Here is a 24,010-nt window from a genome sequence, read left to right on the forward strand (position 1 = left end):
TTTTCACGATTGATTGTACATTGTAGTCAGTGCTGTCAGTCATAAAGATATTCTTCTACGATGATTGCCAAGGTTTGTGTTACTGGCCCCGGGACACATCGTCGTTCCTTGTTGTTTTTCTTTTGGTACATCTCCACCTTGCGCCTAATGGGAATGGAGACAAGAGCTCAGTCGGAGGCGCTCCCCTCGTCTTATTGGACCCGACAGATCCATTCTTGGGGCCGCGATCGCGTTTCGAACCCGCCAAACCCCTGAGCGCTATTTGGGTAATTTGTCCTCGAGGGGGTAATGCGGCTATCACCCTATCTGTAAAGTGCACGTCTGAGGGTGTAAGGGAGGAGAAGTGGTTTGATGTGGTGAAGAGGGGGTACTAAAAACTATCGCTTGGATGACTGACTCCCTTGATGGTGTGATGAAGTCTGAGAAATCGGAAGAGGAAGTGGAAGTATGTAAGATGGGGGTCTGTGGGGCAATGGGGTAAGGGGACTCTTTCCTGGGGGCCATTTACAGGAGTTTCTTTCATTTACAGTGGATGGGGGCGAACATGTTTTAAAAACTTTTTAAATGTGGAAGGTAAAGTAACCAGTACTAGAAATTGCTACTTAATATTCATCTGTCCTTTTCCACAATTATTTACGTTTGGAGTTATCAACTATCATTCTCTCTCTGTCTCTATCTGTCTCTCTCCCTCTCTTTTTCCTCTCACTCTACCTTTTTATTGTTATCTCCTTTTCTTTTTATCTCTCCTCACCCCCATCTCCTTTTATTCCATAATACTTCCAATTTCATTGACTTCATCTCGCTAATCGCCTCTTCCCCAGACTGCTTTCCCATTCTTTTTTTTCTCTCTCTCTTTCAGATTACAATGTCATTCTTCCTGGATATATTAGCCTTGACATTCAGCTGAAATTCTCCTCCCCTTTTTGATATTTCAATTCAATTTGGATATTAAATAGTGTAAACACAACAATGATTAGGTCAAGCAAAAAGCCAGTGGGATATTGAAAAATAGAGATGTCCATCTAGGAAAGTCGGAGTGACCAATGCTGGTGCACTTTCCAAAGAATGTATGGAGTTGAGAAGAAAATTTTCTTCTACTTTTTCTTTATAAAAAAAAATACAAGGGAAGATTATTCTAGATGAGAAATATAAAGTAATGACTTCTTTGTTAGAATGTTATGAATGAATATTGAGACAAATTAATGTTTTAATGGTATTTGCATCAATTGGATACAATAAACTGAAAGGGGATTTCTTCTTAGGTTGTATGGAATGAGAAAAAAAATTGAAAAGAGAAAGAAAGAAATATTAGAGGAAAACATTACCAGCAAGAAACTGACATAAAAAATAACTGGTAGGCATTATGTTGTAGTAGAAAATATATTTATGAGATAATGAAAAAAAAATAGGTGCATATTATAATCATCTTTTTCATGGAAAGATTTGATTGATTAGAGTTTTTTATTTTCCTTCTCTGATCAAAACCCAATTGTACTTGATATATGAGGCTGAAGTCATGAAGAAGAGCAAAAAAATCAAAGACTAATAAGTCTAAACCATCGCTCTCTCAGTAAATGGAGACCTACAAATCAACTTGAAATCCAAACATTAGACTCACCGCTTACCTTTATTTTAGAAGGAGGAGTTTATCTTCTCTCCTATCACTCTCCAAAGGGGCTACACCTCACAGATGACAAATTGGCAAAAACAGATATGGCTGTTTCTTTAACATGGGAATAAAATTCTGAATTTTATCTCTTTGATCTCAATGTGAATCTCAATTTGGCTTGACCATGGGTTGTTTAGAAAGGAGTTTTTTTTTTTCCATCTAATTTTTTATGTAGAATTTAGTGATTTTTTTTTTTTGGGGGGGGGGGGGCAAAATGGCAATTAATGAAATATCTAGTGTCCTGTTTATAAAGAATTGTTAAAGATAAATACCAGTTGTGGTAACGATCTCAAAATGAGTTTGAACAGAATCCAATAAAATATGTATAAATGAAATGTATGTGCCAAATGGCTCTGGAAGAAAATGTGTAATTGGTCAGAAATAAGCAAAATAAGCATGGAATTCCATCAAAATGTTGGGTATTTTTCCAAGCAATATTAATACACTGTCTCACATATAATTTTCTGCGTTAGTGATCGTCAGAATTATCGTTTCTTAGCTGACATTTCATGAATTCACAAAGATAAGTTTTCAATGATGTACCAGATCTAGATATGTGATAATATGGCGACAATTAATTTTGATTTAAAAGACTTTGTCATGAAATAATTGTTTGCTGCAACTACTTTATTTTACCTTTGATATCAAATGCACAATTTCTATAAAAAAGTTCACTATCATTCAATCAGAATGTGTTAAATCAATGTGGTTTTAATGATCTTAATCTTTATGAATGATATCCTCATACAGTTAAAGAGAGATTGTGTTGAGCCTGTCCTTAAGCTGAGCAATATACTATTTATTGTCATTATTTATTACCAGAGATGGAAGAGTAATACAATGGTCAATTTTCACTGGCCAGCATCCGCCCCTACACAATGATCCAGGGCATTATACTGTCTTTAACTCATGAAATACTAAATTTTTTGTTCAATGGTAATTTCAACTCTGGCCCATCAGTTATCCAAACAAGCATACCCATTACACGGGCAGTTTGCGGTTTCTCCGTTTGCCTTTTGCCGACCAATTTCAATCCAATCACGGGAATAAAAATCCGGGCAAAAGAGAAAGAGAGGGAGGATAAACTTTGCTGGTATCACATAATAAATCATCATGTATTTCACTTGGTGATTTCAATGCAGGAGTCAGGAGAGTAATCAAGAGTGACTTGCCAGGAGTTTGTTTACTTTTTTTTCCTCCAAGGAGACTTTGAAGATGGCGAACTTCTCCACCCTTGTTCATACCATGGACCTCCGTAGTAGGGTCCATGTTCATACTCTGAGAAAGCATAAATACTGCTGATGGAGATATATTGGAAATCCGATATATTTTAGGTTCTTTATCCCAAAACCAGCATTGCAGCCTCATTATAGCAACCTTTGATTGAACTGAAAAATTCAAGATCTCCATGTTAATGACTGACTTGGTGCTTTTACATCATTTCTAATAAAGTAAATTTCCATTAATCTCTTGATTACTAGTATTAGAAATGGGTGATCTGTGTCCAACTCCAAAGCCTATGTGAATCACAAAGTCAGAAGCAAGTGGGTTAATTGGAACAATACTACAATGATCTGGTCAGGAATAATCTCCTACCATGATCTTTGGTCAAAATATACCTCTAATGTTAATTGATTTGAATTCATTAAAGGACAAGTCCACCCCAACAAAAAGTTGATTTGAATAAAAAGAGAAAAATACAACAAGCATAACACTGAAAATTTCATCAAAATCAGACGTAAAATAAAAAAGTTATGACATTTTAAAGTTTTGCTAAATTTCACAAAACAGTTATATGCACATCCTGGCTGGTATGCAAATGAGACTATGACGTCATCCACTCACTTTTTCTTTTGTATTTTATTATATGAAATATGAAATAGTCTAATATTCTCCTCATTGTCAAGTGATACAACGATTAATTCCTCCCTGAACATGTGGAATTAACATTGTTCAGTAAAGTTGGTCCTTATTGTCAAATCTATAAAAAATGAAATATTGTATAATTCAAACAATAAAATACAAAAGAAATAGTGAGTGATGGATATCATCGACTGACTCACCTAGTTGTGCATATCACTGTTTTGTGAAAAATAAGCGAAACTTTAAAATGTCATAACTTTCTTATTTTACATCCGATTTTGATGAAATTTTCAGCACTATGCTAGTTTGATTTTCTCTATTTATTCAAGTAAGCATTTTCCTGGGGTGGACTTGACCTTTAATTAGATATATCTACCTGTTACGTTGATAATAACGACATTCCTGCTTATATATAGCGTTTAATACATTGGAACAACAACTTTCTGAATATTCTGTATTTTTGTATGATGATATTGGTAAATTGCCAACTCGTCCGCTCACCACATGGTTTACTTTCATTTAGTCTAATGCCATTATGTCCAACAGCATTTTGTCTAACAACCATTTGGTCCAATCATCACTTCTAATCACCATTTCGTCTCATAACCAGTTGGTCTAATATCCATTTCATTCACATTTATTTTGCACAATTTAACACTTTCCAATTAGACTAAATAGTATATGGACTAAATGGCTATTGGACCAACTGGTTATTAGACGGAATGGCATTAGACTAAATAAAAGTAGACCATGTGGATAGTGGATGAACTGATAGTAGACGAGTTGGATATTGGACGAGTTGGCATTAGACGAATTGGAAATGAACCATGATATCCAGCTATCTGAGCACGCCTCATATTACTTCCCATTGTATTGCCAGAGGGTTAGAAATAGGAAAAGTCTTGAAAATTGGAAATTAATAGCTGACCAGCGGGATGCGACAATTGTCCTTTCTCCTGCATGAAATTACGACAATTAAGATGCAATTTAGTCAAGCTCCTTGTGTCACAGCAGTTCAGTTATTCTAAATGATTAGTTGAAAAGTTCATGACCATTGAGATCAAAAAGCTGAAAGACATGTCAAATTACCCTCTAAGATGTTTTTATTTCTCGTGTTCTGTGTGACATGTCCTATGACGTGATACAGATTATGTAAGTTGATATGATCTACATGTATATTTGAAAATTGAGCGCTCTTATTTCATTATATATTTCCTCATTCTCCCATGTTTAGTTATATCAGTGTATTATAATACTTATCAATATCTCAAACTTTGCACCGCAATCTTGATGGTAATAATAGGCATTTGTATAGTACCATCTATCATGATACACTATAAGATAAGGCGCAGTATAATTATTACCTCAGCTATAGCTCCAGCTCTTGCTTCCAGCACTCAAAACATTCAAGGAATTTATCCTGCCGGGTACCCATTCACCTCACCTGGGTTGAGTGCAGCACAATATGGATAAATACCTTCATAATTCATCTTTAGTATTCATATTCAATCAGACAACTTGCTCATGAAGAGTCTATAAACTGTTCATCGGTTTTTCTTTCTAGATCAGTAATATATGTAATTCCAAAGACCAGATATATCCCATGCTTTCTTATATATATTATGATTATAATTACAGACAAGTTTTGTGGTCATGTGGTCCAGTGGTTAGAGCATTGGACTCATAATTGCAAGGTTGTGGGTTTGAATCCCAACTCTGCCATTGTCTCCACTTTGATTAAAAGGCCCGAGAGTGATATCTGTAGTCTATGACTATGACTGATTATTAACCTAGACGTAAAATGTTTCCTAGGTAATTGGTTATATACCAGCTTGGCATTTACCAGCAAAAACACTGTCCTGCTGAGTTCCTACTACAGGAGTTGCCATAAACAGAAACAGAATATCTTGAATATTTGTTTTTAACTATCTTCTTACTTTTCGTTGCAGGCAGAAGACCTGTCCCTCTACCCGATCTCAGACAAAGAGTACCGGTTCCAATCCTTTGCATCATGCGAGTACAACGGACAGATCTACATGACGCCTCAAGACTTCCTGGAGTCTGTCACAGAGGGCAATCCAAGACGTAAGTATACAAATGGAACAGGTATTTGGTGAAATAATTGATATTCATACTTTTTTTCACCCTTTATATAAGTTACACCAACCCTAACTGAACTTAAGCCAGGGTCTTGTTTGCATAAAAGTTACTCTTGTAGTAACTTTGCCATCAAATGGTAACTTGGCAGAAACCTTGACTTTGATTGGCTTTTAAACTATGTTACTGTGGTAGTTACCATAGGATGGCAAAGTTACCATAAGAGGATTTTTTTTGCAATGTGGACTCTGGTGTGTAGTTTTCAAACCCAATTCCAATCCTAACCAGTTTATTCTCCTTTTGCTGAAGCTTCTCACCTGACTTCAGGTAATCAGACCAAGTGTTGAATCACTGGTCCTTATGGTCATGGTGATAGCACCTCTGGGCCCCTGTCTTACAAAGAATTGCCATTGAGCCGATCGACCACACCTATGGAAAGCCACCGATGTCAACATCTACACTGCATGTTTGTTCAAAGTACTTTCTAGATATGATGTATATTCATACACTCATCATTTCCTTGCGTTGCTGATCTGCAGTTGGCACAACTTGGACAGCTCTGTTTACGCGTTTTCCTATATCCTCTGAGGGAGGGCGCTATGAGATTATGGCATCACATGCATAAGGTCTATTCAGCTTCTTGTTTGTGCTCTTGTTTGTTGCCTTTGAGTTTTACATGACTCCTGAAGAGCATTTCATGAAACAAGCGTTACCAAGCATGCCAAGGCAGTAATGACGTTCTGCTTCGTAATCTTTGACATGAGGATGAACAAGGTGTCCAAGAGAAGCTCAGTTTCTGTCTCCAGTCTCTATCTGCAGAGGAGCGACCTGTTTCTTCTCCTATCCGCCCATGGGGATGTTCCACGTCTTTCGTCGTGTTCATGTCCATGATCTATCAGGGAATTTCAGATTTTCGGTCTTGGCTTGGTGCATCACACAGTCATCCTTTTCGCAGCCATCAGGTCCTCATTGGATTAGGTGCAAAATGGTTTGCTGAATGCCACATTCACAATTAATGCAACAGTCCTTGTATAGGGTTGGTTTGCGGAAGGCATTCCTTTCTGTCTGATGTCTAACATGAAATCATAAGTTTCTTATAATGAAGCAAAAAATATGGCCAAACAACTTAATACATGCAGAAGAAACACTGAATTACAAATGTCTAGACTGAATGATTGTTGCAGACCTGCAAACAGGTTGCTAGGGTAAACTATTCTCCAGAAAATTTCCAGAATCACTGACAATTCACCGTGGATATCAATGACGATGTAGATTTTCATTGAAGCATGATCAAAAACCTTGGAACCGCTGATCGTTTTCCAACCAAGTTCAGCAATTGAGGAAACTCCTGATGTTAAAAATGCTCATGATTAAATTACAGACTGGGCCTTTTTTAATTGTTTAGTGTAACACCCTTCTTGCTAGCAGTATTTTGATTGATTTACATATGTGCACAGTTGGCCTACAGACAATTTCATAAGACAACCATATAATCAGTATTCTTCTTGTCTTTTGTGTAATCATAAACTCAGTGGAATAGGTGTCTGGGACTCATTGTTCAATATTTTTTATTACATGTATCTCTACTCGTCATTGATTCTTTATTTCCATGCAAAAATTGATCATACAACATAAAATATATTGACAATATTTCACTATAAAATAACAATAAACAATTATTGCATGGGAGGGGTCCAAGGGACAGTCATAAGCACAAAGGCTTGAAAAAGGATGCCCCTCAAGAAAGACTACGGCCCTGAATATACATCAATATAAGTCCAAATTTGAAAATTACAGTAAAAGCAGGGCCAAAAGGAAAACACATCAAGCATGTCAAGAATAATCTAATGATAATAACACACCAGCCGTGTATCGATTAATATTACTTTGTTTTACATAGATATGTGTATATATACATACAAAAAACGTGTGCAAGTAGGCCTTCATACATGCAGTATGATGAAATAATGATAATATCTTAAATCAAATAAGTGCTAATAATACAATGCTTGAACTGGATTCATGGATTCTGAAAACCTGTCACCAGAACTGACATTACTTCAGACATGAACAATTGTTCCCTCATCTTTAGTTTATTAAACGATGTCTGCATTTGTTCTATATTTAGAAAAAATCACTGAGAAGGTGCTCCCCATTTGTTTGCTTTCATTAGTTATTTACGACTGTCTACATGTCAGGATGCATGCATGAAAACTATGGCAAGCCATCCCTGCCATAATTCACTAAATAGGGGGTTTGACTGACTGAAAAAATGACAGACAATCAAATCAGGGATTGTTCAAACCACTTTGTTATACATTCAATGCATTTCTGTTGCATACTGCTTGCCATATGTTTCTATATCTGTTGTAATGTGCAAGGAGATGAATTTCATCCTTAGTATCGACTCTTTCCATCAGATCAGACCCAAAAGTTCAAGAGCGTTTGACCCAACAGTTTTGATGCAAACTCTGAGATGGGGGAAGTTGAATATTCTACAAGAACTTTCTTGACTGTGTTTTAAGCAATAGAATATAAAGCTGTACAATAATTCTGCTTCATACTTTTTTTTACTAATGAATTCACTATCGCAAAACGATTAACGTAAAGGGTATGAGTTATAGACCATTCTCACAAGCAGTCAAATTTTATGTGTGTATAACTTGACGTTTGTCATCATTAACATAATGCAATATAGAACCATAGGGGCTAGTCCATGTTCACAGAGTTTTCAAACTATTGTTCTCAATTAACAGCAGTTAATATGTAATTAATGATGATAGATTTAACAGTTTAACCATTTTTTAATTTATTTTTTCATTTGTATATTCTGTAGTCTAGGGGAGTGGCAGGTATCATGGTATCTCATAATAATTTTCCTTGTGGTTCTTAGGGAATTTCCAACTTACATCTCATAGATTAATGTTAAGTCAAACAACTAATGGCCACCGCACACCTTCTGATTGGTCTGTGACCCGATTTTGGTATAAAATGTAGTGGAATTCGATACTATATATTGAGACATGGATTATCTTAATGTGTAATGTTCTAAATCATCTTGCAAATATCTATGTTCAAATCTGTGACTATGCTATCATCCGTACGGTATTAAAATAAAAGTGAATTTAATATCTAGTTGTAATGATGCCATAGCAATCATACGATTAGCTACTCATTTGGCCTTTACTCTAAAATAAAAGCTTGCAATAATCCAAAGTTGTCACATTAATATTCTTGCAATTAATTTGAACCTCATATAAAAGATACCTTTCATTCACATTTTCAGAAGTTGAGCAAAATGTGATTTGTTCCAAAATCATATCATGGACCAGTCGTAAGGTGTGTGGAGGTCTTTATACTCCCTTTTTGTGTAGAGCAGATCGGCAGACAATTTAAACTTTAATAAAGCAATGATCTAATCAGGCCTCTAGAATTGTAATATACTGCAAAATGGCAGTGTTAAAACTTTACAGCTTGTGTTTACAGAGAACAACACCAAGCATTTTGCACCATTTAGATTTATGGTGTTAATTATATCACACATTTGGTGTATGGGGTGTTATACAGTGTGTCTCTAAAAAAAGTAAACCCAACTTCAACGGCAAATTTTCAGAAAACTAAAAAAATATTTACACATTATTTTTTCATGGTTAGATAGTCCAATAAGTCTTCTGTCCAATTACATCACTTAGGTTATCTAACTCTCATGCATGACTGAGCATGATTCAACTTAGTGAACTGGTGTCAAATCATCACTGTGGCAAGTTATTTCTTGTTATTTTCATGCATTCAAGGCCTATTTGAAGTTAAACTCAGTGGTTCCGTGATCAGCATACTTTCTCACATTGTACCAGATGGACCTTTTGTTGGAGGCTGCCTCTCGGGGAACTGCACCCGAAAAGCCTCTTGAACTTCCACGAAACTTCTTGTTTCCTGGTATTGAGTTACCAGGAATACTCTCTGCTCAATTGTCAACTGTACCATGTTTGGAAAGCATGTGAAGTGTGCCTGTGTTAGGAACAACCTTTGCTGAAGTTGTTATGAAATTATAGGCCTAACATGTGACCAAAATTTAACTTAAAATAGGCCTTGAATGCATGACAATAGCAAGAAATAACTTGCCACAGTGATGGTTTAATCATAGGCCTAACATGTGACAAACATTTAACTTCAAATAGTAAGAATTGTATATAAGAATTGTAAGAGCAATTACATTCATTTTATTTAGTTATTTTCTCTTTAAGGGTATTCATAGCATAGAATGATTAAGAATATTCCAGAATGTCCCAGAAAAGCTTTGTTAGACATGAGTAATCTTTGAATAATCTTTGTTATTTCTGGAATGTCCAAAGAGAGACAATACAGACTGCTAAAAAATAGATTGCTACACAATAGACAAGTGGTAGTGGAAATGAACAATATGACTAGCAGTGTTGTTTACATGTTAATTTCACTGAGGTCATTCAAGAGTCTTCTAAAATTAGACTGCTCTAGAAATTGGCAGAATGTTCTTTTTGTAGACAATACTAGAAGCTTCCAGAATAGTGAATGATTTGTATATAAGCTGGCAGTTTCTTCAAGGACATCATCACATCATATCGGATCAGAACTCAGAGTTTCACACCAGACTTTATGTCAGAGCAGAGTTTATTTCCACCTGGAATATTTATCGTCTGTGGAATTATTTGCACGCCATCAATGAACTGTTTGCAGTTACTTTGAGAGAGGAATTCTCAGTTCTCATCGAGATCATCCAGCTGTTTTAATGAATGCTTTTCAACCCAAGGATTGCTGAAATTGACTGTTTAATCATCATCAACATCGTGTCTTCACGGACATTTCAACTCCTTACAGTGACTCTTGTTATTCATCGTAGTTCAACATCAATTTCGTCATCGCCATCATTGTGAACTTTAATTTACGGAATCCTCGTCAACCAACTTGCAGTTTATTGGGATATATTATCATAAACTTGGATTGCACATTTAACTCTTCAAGACATGTAAGATGTTTTGTTTTTATTTTTGTTGATAGATGTACATGTATTTCCTGTAATAAAAAAAAGGAAATCAAATTTAAAACTAAATTTTCATTATTTGTTGCAGTACTTCTCGTAACAGGTGTATTTTTTACACCTGGGTCCCGTAACACAAAGGATAGCGATTGATTGTACGCTTGATTTTCACGATTGATTGTACATTGTAGTCATTGAAATCAATCGTAGAAAAGTGTTTTACGATCATTGCGAAGCTTTGTGTTATGGGACCCAGATGGTACTTTCCTCTGGGAACACTGATTGATGTTACCTTCACCAGACTAGTTTTTACAGTATACTTATCAATTAGAAGGCTGTCATGGTGTACTTCCTTTACTTTTGTTTCTAATATAAAAGAAAATTCAATGAAATCTTATTCATTACTAAGGTTTTAATTCATTTTCCCCCACATGGTTTTGCATATTTCAGGTTCTGGTCCATACGATGGTAATTATGAATATTTTAACTAATTATTCATTAATTTTTCTCTGTATATTCTCATTCATCTTCAGATAATGTGAAACTAAATATATATAAAGGAAAATAAATAATTCAACATTTTAGGGGATTGTTTCATCAATGCTTTTTGTCTGAGAAGTGGTCAGATCTGACAAATCTCCTTGATTTTGATTGGCTTAAATTGGCTTAACATATGTGTCTGACTGTTGCTATGGTAACTGTCTGATGAAATAAACTTTGACATATGAAAAGAGAAAATACGAAGCGTTCCCCCGACCCTGTATGATTTCCTTGACAAAAATTGATGAATTCAATTCTAAAATGTTTGACTGATACTTTGGGATTATCGTGGTTTTGTAGTTAAAACCATTACGATACAGTTCACAAAACCTTGGATGTCACATTATCTCCAGAAATTAATAAACTTCAGTCCCGTTTCATGAAGAGTTACAACTGTTGTAACTTTGCCATTATGGCAACTACCAGGGTAACCTTGATTTTGATTGGCTGCTGAGCCCTGTTACCATGGTAGTTGCCATAATGGCAAAGTTACAACAGTTATAGCTATTTATGAAACGGGCCCCAGGTATTTATCTCCATTATGTATTTAAATCACTGCCTCTCTCCACACTATAAGTAATCATGATATCAGTTTTATCAAGAAACCAGGGCCAGGTAACACAAAGCTTAGCAATCAATAATTGGGCTGGTTTTCACAATTGATTTACATTGATTACTGTGTATGATCAGTCATAAGAATCAGCCCTATTATTATTCACTAGGCTTTGTGCCATGGTTTGCCCTGCTGTATAGTACTTCAAAATAATATTTCCATTTCCATAATGTTTCACAATATATCAATTGCCCAATAGGGATCTGGTATAACTTAACCACTTGCTGGTGTATGAAAGCTACAAAGAGTCATGATTGATCCAATCGATCACAACTATGGAAAGCCAGCAACGTCAACATCTAAAATGCAAATTCGTTCAAAATATTTCTAGATAATAATCTATATTCATACATTCATCATTCTCTTGAAGATTCAGTGTGATGCTCTTTGTTTACTGAGGAGATAGTACAAACTTCCTGTAGAAAAAAATTATGGTATGGATGGATTTCTATACGGTTGAGATTGATTGGATTAATCGTAACTCTTTGTAAGATCATGGACCTACTAGGTCCATGGTGAGACGGGTCCCTGATTTACAGAATATTGCTGTGTACATTCTCTGTCCAGAGCCTGAAAGGTATTTCTTGGGTTCATGGGTTGTCCTGTTTAATGATCACACACTAATAAGATTGTGATATTTTCTTTCATTCCTGTATTACCAGAAGAGTATGTACAGACTCAAAAAGTCTGATCATTTTGTATGCTTGCTGTGCGGTTTGAAGTTGGTATTAAAGATGTACTCCAGGCTGAAAAATGACAAGGGGTCCGTCGCAGAAAGAGTTGCAATCAAACGCAACTCTAAAAATCATGCGTAACTTCATTTTTAACCAATCAACAGCGAGCATTTTGGACTTGCGATTGATTTCTTGACTTGCGTTTAAATGCAACTCTTTCTGCAACGGGCCCCAGATCTTATAAAACAGAGTATAATCTAATGAGCAGGATGCTGACAGTTTCATCAAAATTTGAGAATTGGTAAAATGTTGAAGAGCACATACGCAGGTAAAGGTGCAAACTGATTGCGAAGACATTGTACTTTTAAATTGAAAGTATAGGATCTGGTAGACATTTTGGGTCGATTTTAAAAAAATTGTCATAAAATGATGTGTTTTTAACTTTTTATTCCAACTAGCAATGATTAGGGCAGATATCCCTCTTAAAAAAAGGACTCTCACTTTGACACGAAGTGACATGATCATTAGTGGATCTCATCAGGCCTTAGACACTGTTTATTTCATGTCTGTGTATGTTGACATTCGCTCCCTAGTTGAGCCACTTATTCCACAAGAAGAGCGTTTCTTTTAAGTCCAACCAGTCAATTTATCCCCTGAACATGGATATACGTGTCTACAGGATTTGTCGTCGTCTGAGATTGTGAGACTGCGTTCACATGTAACACTTGCAAAACATTCAGGATCTTGGTAGGCAGTCCTGCATTACATAAATAAGCAGGAAGAGAGACATGTTCAAAAAAATTTAGTCTGTCTTGGCTGTTAGAGCCTGTGTTCACATTCAACAATCACAAAACACTGCAAATTCCAGTAGCAAAACCTGTTTCGTTCTGTCCAACAGGTAAGATTGTACCACAAACATAACGAGACATGTTCACAGGACTCGGCTCTTAGAGGACCTCTTTGAATCCATGTTTGTAATATCTTAGTAGCAATTATTCTTATTTACATCAATAACTGGGATATACTCATTTGATTTGCTAGTTCATTACGATTAACTTGCACGCCGAATAAAAGTACACAATTTTTCCTGCGCACGCGCAGCATCTCCCTACACACGCACTATCCCAAGATCATCACGCAAAAAGGCGTCCATTTCCTCTTTTACTTTCGCCTGCCGCCGTGATCAGACGTTAGCTAAGTACACTCCCACTTTACTATAAAAAGTGTCCGTTGTTTACATATTTATCTATGTATTTACAGCCTATTTCAATCCTTTGCCTTTCGGCTTTAGATTGATTTCATTTATATCTTAGTGCATGGAGCATTCGTGTTATTATTCACGTTTTTCGGAGTTCCGAACGTCAGTTTCGTTTTCTCACAGACGGGTTGCTTCCGCTTCCCTTACCCGTAGCTCCGCGCACTATTCCTGCGTGCTGCAGGCATTGATACGACGCCAAATCTTTTTAATTCTTTATTATTCTTGACTTGCACCTTTGCCTCGTCTTGAATTGAATTGATTTTATTTCCTCCCCACAGCTTAGGCTATGGGACAGATAGGAGCGTCGTCCTTGTTTGTTCTCAAACTTGTTTTCAACTTGTTCCTTTGTGAGTTGGTTGATTGTCTCAATCAATCTTTTGTTTTTGTTTCATTAATTGATTGATTAATTAATGAATTAATTAATTGTTAATTAACCAATTGGTTAATTGTTTAATTATTAATTAATTTTAATAATTATATTTGTATTGAAATTTTTTTTTTTTTAGACTTATTGTCTTTAAAAAAAATTTCTCTTAAAATTTTTTGGGAAGCCCCCCTGTTTTCTATTAGCGTCCTTTAAAAAAGTTTTCGCTAATGAGTTTTCGGCTTTCCAGTTTAAGGGAAGTAAGTTTTTACTTCTTCCTTTCAGATCAGCTCCTTTACTTATTTCTTTTGACCCTTGTCAAAAAAAAAAAAAAAAAAAAAAAAAAAAAACCTTGTGTTTTTTTTTCTTAGCTGATCCTGCTCTTCGTCCTTGGACTTAGACGTTTCTGTTTTTAATTAATTAACGTCATGTTTACGTGTAATTGATTTAAAAAAAAAAAAAAAAAAAAGTTTTTTTTTTTCTCACTTCAGCTTCTTAACTTTGTTTGATCTCATGTTTAAGAAGTCGGTCCTGTTCTTCCGAAGTTATTAATTTTATTATTAATATTTCTGATAAGGATCTTGCTTTGTCACCTTTCTTGTCCACCCACCCCACCGCCCCCTCTCTGTTTTCGACCCTCCTTTTGTTCTTTCAGCTAAGAACTTACCAGGTAGATGAGCTCTTTTGTCTCATCTCCTGATGACTCCAAACCTGCCGCTGGTAGAGAACCAGACATGGTATTATTGTTCCCGTGATCAGCGGCGGTGAGTATGAGGGCAAGAGAGTGAGACCCTTTGCGATGGGCTCTATAAAGGGTGGAACCGTGGAGTTGCGTCCACGTGCCTTGGAAAAAGGAGGGTGGAACCGTGGAGTTGCGTCCACGTGCCCAAGAGGGTGGAACCGTGGAACTGCGCCCACGTGCCCGAGCGTTTTAGGGTGGAACCGTGGCGCAGCGGCCACGTGCCTGAAAGGTGATAGCCAAGGCTCCCTCGATGGGACCTGAACCTATCTTGGGGAGTGTGGTACTAGTATAGAAAACTTCACTCCTCCAGGGCTGCTTTACCCACCGGCTATCGGGTCCAACAAGTCCGGGTTAAGAGCATGGGACTCTTTTCCCGGCACAGACTAGGCTCGATGCTTTGTCAGTCTCCTTCAGGGAGCATTAGCAAAGGTCTATCAGCCCCTAGTCGCTAGAGACACGTGAGCTCGACTCCGTCAATCTCACGATTATCTGATCAGGGTGGAACCGTGGAATCGCGTCCACGTGCCCTTAAAGGTGGAACCGTGGAATTAGCGTTCATGTGCCTAAACGGCTTGATCAGATTTGGGTGATTTTTCTCATGCGAGATATCACGTCCCCCCTGTCTCTTGTGCCCTCTTCTGCCCCCCGGCGGGGGCCGCATAGAAGAGGAAGAAGAAGAAATTCTAGGTTGCTAACCCCGCTTCACGGGCAGACCCTTTCTAATTCTTGTGCCGATGGTCAGGCGTCGTAACTTCATGTTACAACAGAACGCCCTCGAGCATCACGGATTTTTATCCTCATGCTCTCTGTCAGCTAAAACCGCCGTGTCAAACACCAGGCAGGTCAAGCAGACATTCGCCATCTCACACCTCGGAGAGTCACCGGCAATTTCATGATTCGCCGGCGCACGCACCTGCAAGGGAAATTCCCGCTAATACACAGGTGTTATCGACATACGGGCATCGCCCCCCATTATGTCACCAGACTCCCGATAATTGTGGGTCACGCGTCGCAACTCTCATGTTGCTTCACACGCCCACGAGCAGTGCGGGTAAATTCCCCCACGCTTTATGTCAGCTTCAGCCGCCGTGTCAAGCACCGGGCAGGCCAAGCAGACATTCGCCATCTCATACCTCGGAGAGTCACCGGCAATTTCATGATTCGCCGGCTCACGCACCTGCAAGGGAAATTCCCGCTAATACACAGGTGTTATCGACATACGGGCATCACCCCCATTATGTCACCAGACTCCCGCTTCATGTCAGCTTTAGCCGCCGTGCTAAGCACCGTGCGGTTCAAGCAGTCACCTGCCCTCTCACGCCGGGCTTTTATTGAAACGCTGTTCACCTACACGGTGACCCCGTTTCCATGCAGGTGCTTCCAACATACGGCTTTCAAGCCAACATGTCGGCAAGCTCTCGATGACCGACGGCTGGACGTTGCATCCTTACAGGTTGCATCAACACGTCCCGAGCATTACGGGTTCTTACCCTCGTGTTCTCCGTCATTACAGACCGCCGCTACGCGACGGCTGGGCTTATCAACAGCCTCGCACCAGCCACCGGCCCTTTTCACCCGCACGGGTGTTTTCATGATATGCACAGGTGCTGCTGACGTATGGGTCTCACCCAGCAAGTCGGCAAGCCCCCGTATGTCGCTGGTTGGTCGCTGCAGCCGCTTGGCTGTTTTCTGTCGGTCTTATTGCCGGTGACGGGCATTGAGCGGATTGAGTTTCTCCCGCCAGCCCGCACTCCGGGGAGCCGTCGGCGAGTTCACCTGCATGGGTATCCCCCATTAATATGCAGGTACTCCCGAATTCGCCCTCTACGTCAAGCCTCACAGTTTGACCGGGCATCGCTTTCGGCAACGGCTCTTTCAGCGGTAACTCTCTCCATTCTAACCCCTAGACGGCCTGTAGATTGGAGGTAAGATTTTCTAACATACCGCATGCCTTCCATCTCTCATGAGAATGTTTGGCTGTTTTTGAGAGGGCAACCTATCACGCCCGCGGACCGTCCGCCCAGGCGACGGGACCGTCAGCTTTTGGCCTGAACCTCACTTTCTATACGAAAGTAAGGGTGCCCTGTCTTTACTTTTAACTCCTTCTCTTCCTTGTAAGGTTAGAGTCAGGGCTAGTACAGACACCCGTCCTCCAGCGATCGCCGCTGTAGTTAGGGCGACTCCGATATTAGCACCATCACCGCTCAGCGGTATGTCTCACTATCTCGTAGCTCTGCCGAGCTTATGAGCATAAATATCGGATCTGAATGTCACGGCGATTAATAATTCTCCTATACTTAATAATCGCTATGCCTTCACCACCCGGTGCATTATGGTTATTTTGTAACCTATTTGTCTCGTATTCGGGCGGCTCGTGCGAGCCCTGCCCGAGCTGCCATCATCGGTCGTCCCCCCGGACCCCGCCGGCAGCACCCGCACCGAACGCCCGGAGGGAATCGGCTATTTATATGCCAGATACCCCTCCTGTTGATATTCACAACTTGTTCCCCGAGTCTTTCCCGGTCGGGTAAGCATCATCTCGGTGGAAAGAAACAGCCATATATCTCTTTAGATTGTCGGCTGTGTGCGTGCGTTCAGGCTTGTTTCAAGCCCCAGGTTTTTTCTGTCGGCATTTCTATGCCTACTTCCTGGACGCACCCACCGTGCCGGGTCGGCGAGTTCACACCAAACTGTCCAACACCAGGCCATCGGTCGAGCTCAAACAGTCTATCCGATAGACTGCCCTCTATGTGGGTCAAGCTTGCGGGCGTCTCCGCCGCTTCCTCGTGTGGAGTGGGCTACGGTCGATGCATTTACCGTGCCCGTGTGTCGAGTTGTCTTCTTTTTAGAAGCTTTTTCAATCGGCACACTTGAGTCGCCTCGCAGGCTGCTTTCATCCTCCTTCCATGCTATGTATGTGACCATGGTCACTGCGTGACCGAGGATGATGTAATCGTGGTGGATATACATTTATGTATAAAATGTATACGTGTGTGTATGCATACTTATGCCTGTCTAACCACGATCACCACGACCCGCTTTCTCTCGGGCCGACTGTGGATGAGTCCCTCCATGAAAGTGATTTACTTCACTGGAGTTCTTCTTTTTAGAAGCTTAGATTCTCATCCCCCGCTGCTTAGGACGTCATTTTTGCCGCCCCCCGCAGTTTCTCGGAACTCCTTATCTTACCGATATCGGACTGTTCCATGCTGTTGCAACCGGCGCCGGCGGTGCTTGCCCTTGCGATCACCAGAGAAACCAGGCCTTGTGGCCCGTTTTCGTAAACAACTGGTTCTCATCGCAGACTGAGGGAAATATTGGTGATTATTTTCCTCAAGTCGCCTTTCTCCTCCGCTTGTTTCGTCAAGCGAGGACTTAGACACTCTTAGCCAGTTTCCGTCCCTAACCTTGTTAGGACAGGGCCGTTGTTACCTCACTCGATTCCGTCGGGAACGTAACTGTTGAGGTATCATGTCTGGCGTTGTCTGTTGGTTCAGAACATCTTGACCGACATCTCTTGATCATCGTTTACACGTAAGATCATGACAGAGACATTGTTCGCCAGCTCATCTCTGGCGTACGCTTGCTGCGACTAGGGATTACTCCGCTCAGCGGACATCCATCGTAGCCTAGTCTTACGGACCCTCTCGGCGATGGTGGCTTCAGCCAAACCACCGCCCACCTCTCCCGCCGCGGGCACTGCACCCTCGGGCGGGTGTTTTATTTAGTACGGGAGAAAAGGGATCCGCTGTCTATCACACTTATTATGTCGTGATGCGTGCCGCGTTTTTCTCCGACACGCCCGTTTGAGCTGCTTTGACCAGACTGTTCTATTCTACATAGACAGCAGGTCCGTGGCATTTTGTTATTAACAGAATGGCACTCAGTCGCTTTTCTCGACACATTGACTGCCTTACGAGTGGTTTACTTCAACCTTACTCTCTGTCGTTCCATGTCCTTTTCAGACCGCTGGAAACGTCCTGCCACAGCTCTCTATCAGAATTCTGCAGATGTTCTGCCCTCACGCATTTGAGACAGATATCGAATTCTGGGCGCCTTCTCCCACGCGGGGGCTTCTGAGATATCTCGCATTCCTTACGTTTGCATGGTTGCGGCTTGGCTTAAATTATTAAGCCGGTGACTTGACCGTGGCTTTTATTAGCCCCGCTGTCGCCTTCTCAGATTGATTGATGGATCACTTACTGAACCGTACAAGTTTCAGTCTCCCGATCACGATTCTTGTCGAAATTTTCAACAAAATCGGATCGTTTTTTGATCATCGGCAATTATCATCCCTCCGGTTACGGATGATTAATACCTTCAATCCGAATCTTACAACCTCTTAAGTTTTTCTCAAACGTTGAGCTTGTATGGCTTAGTCCGTCATGGCACCTGTCGGTCGTTCTTGACGCTTGACTAACTCCCTCTTGGGTCGGTTTTCAGGGTATCTTTTGTCTGTCTATCAGTCGAGATCCCTCCTGTATCTGTTTATATATAACCATTTACAGTACAAAGCTTTGCATACTTATGCATTGCTCCCGGACCGTTGCCGGGATTGGCTTAGATTAGGTGTTACTTCTAACCCTCGTCTTTGTTTGCCATTCTTCAGACAATTCCCAACTCTGTGCAGTTGGTTGTTTTGTCGCGCGAGCCGTTTGCGGCAGCTTCTCGAGACATCTATTCACGCTGGATTGTTGAAACGATCAAGTCAGTTGGTGATGATGTTCTCCTTCTGACACTAGGCCGAGGGCCCATGATACTATAGTATCATTCTTCTTGGGCTCTTTCTATGGAATCGTCGTATACGACATCTTGAGGACCGCCTTTTTGGCGCTCTTCTAATTCCTTGTTCTTAAGAACCTTTCTTCACATGAGGCCTTATTTACCTCCTCTGTCCTTAAGGCAGCGGCCTTTCGTGTCTTCATCTCCCTATTTTTGTACGCACTTTCTTAGTCTAGACATGCCTCCCTTCACGTTGAATCCGTGATTGAGTATCAAATCAAATGAGTATATCCCAGTTATTGATGTAAATTATGAAAATACTTACCATGATTTTCTTATTTACGAGATAACTGGATATACTCATTTGAACCCTCCCACCGACCCCTCGCCTTGCGTGGCAACATGTCTTGCGTACAGGCTCATGAGAGGAAATGGACGCCTTTTTGCGTGATGATCTTGGGATAGTGCGTGCGTAGGGAGATGCTGCGCGCGCGCAGGAAAAATTGTGTACTTTTATTCGGCGTGCAAGTTAATCGTAATGAACTAACAAATCAAATGAGTATATCCAGTTATCTCGTAAATAAGAAAATCATGGTAAGTATTTTCATATCTCATCCCAAAGTCTATAATCAAGTTTTGTCTATTGTGTATATCAAACCAATTATTATCCCATGAAATGGCTACCTGCTTGCAGGATTAGAGTCAAGACAAGATCCTCTGAAATAGGTTCATATTTTCTGTATAATAGTACTTGCCTAATTTTAGGAATGTAGCATGTACTTGCACACAACCTGTAGCCAGGTAATTTGAAGAAGAAAAAAATTATCTGATGTCCAGCCATACTCTCTATACACATCTGTTCTAATGCCAATGATTGGCAGTTAGAAACACTAAGAACATCAAGACTAGTGTTAATTATTTAAAGCAGAAAGTGTGTTTGCACAGGTCTCGCTGAGGATGTTGAATGAAAGACTTCAAATAAAAGATAATATATTGAAAGAACCTTTAAAATATCTCGATTTTTATTCAGTGGATTGATTTAACCAAATTATTACTTAATTAGTGTATTTGTGTACACTTTAATACTGGAGTACCAAAACTGATGCCCGTTGGTGTCCTTTGAGGACTACACTCTCACGTGTGAGAATTACACCCACAAGAATGAATGTGTCATCAAAGAGTGTATAAGTAACTACCAAAGGTGTTGTGATACACACATAGGTGTTGAACTAACACTGTTGATTTAACACCAGAGTAAAATTACTGGTTTTGTACCCTATGTACCGTAATCGACTCCATAGTTTTTGCGGTGTATTATCATTGAACTAACAGACTTATTCAAATTGAGTGTTTGCTTTCTTAGGTAGATATTAACTACTTACATAGTTTTGTTGTTTCCTCTTTAACATTAAATTTTGACATGAATACATTGAAAAATTATATCATTCATGTTGGTTCAAGGACAATTATCAATTTATGCAAACTTACCTTCCTACAGGGCAATTTGTCTCTAGTCTGCTGTGCAAACCCTTCACTCGAGATAAAGGTAAAATAAAGTAGTTGCAGCAAAGAACTACTTCATGAGAAAATCTTTTAAATCAAGGTGAATTGTCACCATTATTTTCATATCTGGTACATTAATGTATACTTATCTTTAGGAAATCATGAAATCTTAGCTCAAAACCGATAATTCTGATGATCTCTAACACAGAAAAGCATATATGGGACAGTGTATTAATATTACTTGGAAAAATACCCAACATTTGATGGAATTCCATGCTTATTTTGCTAATTTCTCAGCAATTACACATTTTTTCAAGAGTTATTTGGCATATATTTTTTATTCATACATACAAACACTTGAGTTGTAATTGTATTGGATTCTGTTTGAACTCATTTCGAGGTCGTTACCACAACTGGTATTTATCTTTAAAGGTCTGAATGTGCAGCCTACTCATGGCTTGTGTACTGAAGGCCCTCTCGCTATGTGCTAGTCTTTGCGTGGAGACACACTTGCTGATCAAAGTTTCAATCAGGGTCTGTGCCTGCAGACTAACTTGTCTCTGGGGAGCTTTTCTCCACAAGATATGCTCCAGGTTATTTTAGCATGTCTGAAGAGTATCCAGGAAAGTTGTCCCAATACCATTCATCATATTTTCGTCCTGTGAAATCCCAACAAAAGTCAGGTGATGGGACTGTCTATCGGATGTTATGTCTGGTATCGAGGGAGGGTAGTCCTGTATACTAGTTTCCAGCATCACCAGGGTGGAGAGTGGCAAATGTAGACATGCCTTTCCAAAGGATAGGTGACTTAAGCATGAAGTCCAAGACCCAAAATGGCAGTGTCATGTTTTTGATAACTTCCATCTACAAGATAAGGGTGTATTTGATTGCGCGCTGATGTTGCAATCTTGCACATTTGTACAATTAAATTCATCAATCATAATAATTAGTTTTCTCCCCTACCTTCGAATTAGATAAGCTAATAAAAGGCAATAGTTCTCGGATAAAATCTAAATAATAAATATCAATAGTGCAATATGGAAATCTTGAAATAAAGAATATAACATGGAAACAATTGTCATTATTATCCCCAAAATTAATTCAGCGTGCAAAGAGTTAAGATTATTTGTAAATTTTGTGAATTTTATCCCGATTTGTAAAATTTGTAAATTTTATCCTTATTCTTGTTTAAATGCTGAGATGATTAAGTGACAGAACTTTTCTTGTGTCAGGCATTTTAATGTCTTGGTGATTTTAGACTTATGAGATTGAGATATTCATCCCCCTTTTGTGCAATATATTTTGATGAATTTCTATTATATATAAAGCATGATTTAAAAAAATGAATTTAAGTGAATGGAAAATTGTAATATACTTTTATATGAACATGCTAGTATCAAATGTCATCCATTTCATGATATTCAACACAACTTCACTTTTATAACCCCATGCAGATATCTTAAGTTTTTTCTAAAAGATTCTACAGCTTTCTCTTCATCTCCCTTCTTTGCTTCTTTAGTTTGTCACATCAGTGCATATCCAGAAATGTTTGATATTAATAGTTCGGAACATACAATTCCACAGTCGGAAATCAATTGATGAAACGGACAGGTAGCAATAACTTTGCAATTAATAAAAATATCCCTGCGATTGTCGTCTACTAAATGACATTTGAGAAGAAACATTTAGATGTGGATGATTGTCGAGCTTTAGCGAGACAAGCGATCTCCGTCCCTCGCTCGATAGTCCAAGATTCTGTTTAATTTAATGAATCTTGAAAGATGCTGTCTGCTTTATTTTATCCAAACAATCAAAATTAATGGGTATAGAAATATTGCTTGATTTTTCTCCTTTCAACTGGAGACTGTAAACCAATTGTTGACCATATCCTATAAATGATACTAATCAAACTAGAATTATGAAGATATAGTGGTCTCGATGAGGGCTTGACGTTAACTTCTTCCATTTTATCTAAAGAGCTAATGGGGGGGGGGGAATGGAAATGGGAGTCCAACTCGATATGAAGTTGCTTTTGGTATATATTATGGAAGGAAATGAATAGTGAAAGTTTGGGCACATCTACTAAACAATATAAAAGTTATGAAGTCTTGAAGTCATGATCAATCAAACCCAATCTGTAATTCTCTGACAACATGTGTTGACCTAGACAAATATTACTCTGGTTTTTATTTAATGTAGAGTAAGTCTGGTCAGTACTGTCTCTCTATTTTTTGTTAGTTGTGTGTTTGTGATTTTAGAATAATGGAGATAGTATAATTCCAAATCATATATTCTAGAATTTAGGAAAATTCAATTTAACAATCTAAATGATTCAGATAAACCTATTTGTGTACCCTTGCTCCGATACAGGTATATTTGACCTTTAATGGAGCTTGAATGTTTGATGTACAGCCTTGAATTTCTAAGCCTCGTGAAAATCCCCCTTGAAAAACAGACAGCTATTAAACTGATACGTAAGCATTAGCAAATTGACACCATTCTGTCTTTAACCATGCCGTGCATGCTGTCTCTATTGTCTGTCTGAAACAGATACAGAAATCTTAGCTCGATAATTGATCCTTTGAAGAGTCCGCCAATTAGCACGGTCAACATTCTTGAGTGTCTAAAGAGTTTTGACAAAGGATTTGGGATAGGAGCTCAAGAGGGGGGAAGAGAAAGTTCTCAAATATTGGGGAGAAAAGGAGTACAAGCTCGCAGATGATGTCTTCAGTCTCTCCCCTAGTAAACATTGGTTCTTGTTCTGGGGTTGTTTGCTGATGACTCAAGACGGGGCTATCAGTGCAAATAGGAGTGCTTCAGGTCCAGGCTAAGGAAGGGCGGCATCTAGGTCTGGAGTGTTTGATGTCCTCTGATCAGCCTTGCCCTCCCCCCCTCCTAAAGGGAGATAACATCTACATTTAAACTTAGAATGTATCTATACACATCACTAA

The 24,010-nt window shown here is 39.1% G+C and overlaps 1 protein-coding gene across 1 annotated transcript in view; it reads left to right on the forward strand.

The window, feature by feature from the left end:
* The first annotated feature begins 388 nt into the window (after nucleotides 1-388).
* The window catches only part of LOC129261397 (calcium uptake protein 3, mitochondrial-like), a 115,190-nt gene continuing 91,568 nt past the window's right edge, over nucleotides 389-24,010 (forward strand). The window contains exons 1-2 of the mRNA XM_064099512.1: nucleotides 389-445; nucleotides 5,482-5,617. Coding sequence (XP_063955582.1) covers nucleotides 389-445; nucleotides 5,482-5,617 — 193 coding nt within the window. The remainder of the gene's footprint in view (nucleotides 446-5,481; nucleotides 5,618-24,010) is intronic.

The sequence above is a fragment of the Lytechinus pictus genome, chromosome 5 (genome assembly GCF_037042905.1).
Source record: "Lytechinus pictus isolate F3 Inbred chromosome 5, Lp3.0, whole genome shotgun sequence".
NCBI classification, from domain to species: Eukaryota; Metazoa; Echinodermata; class Echinoidea; order Temnopleuroida; family Toxopneustidae; genus Lytechinus; species Lytechinus pictus.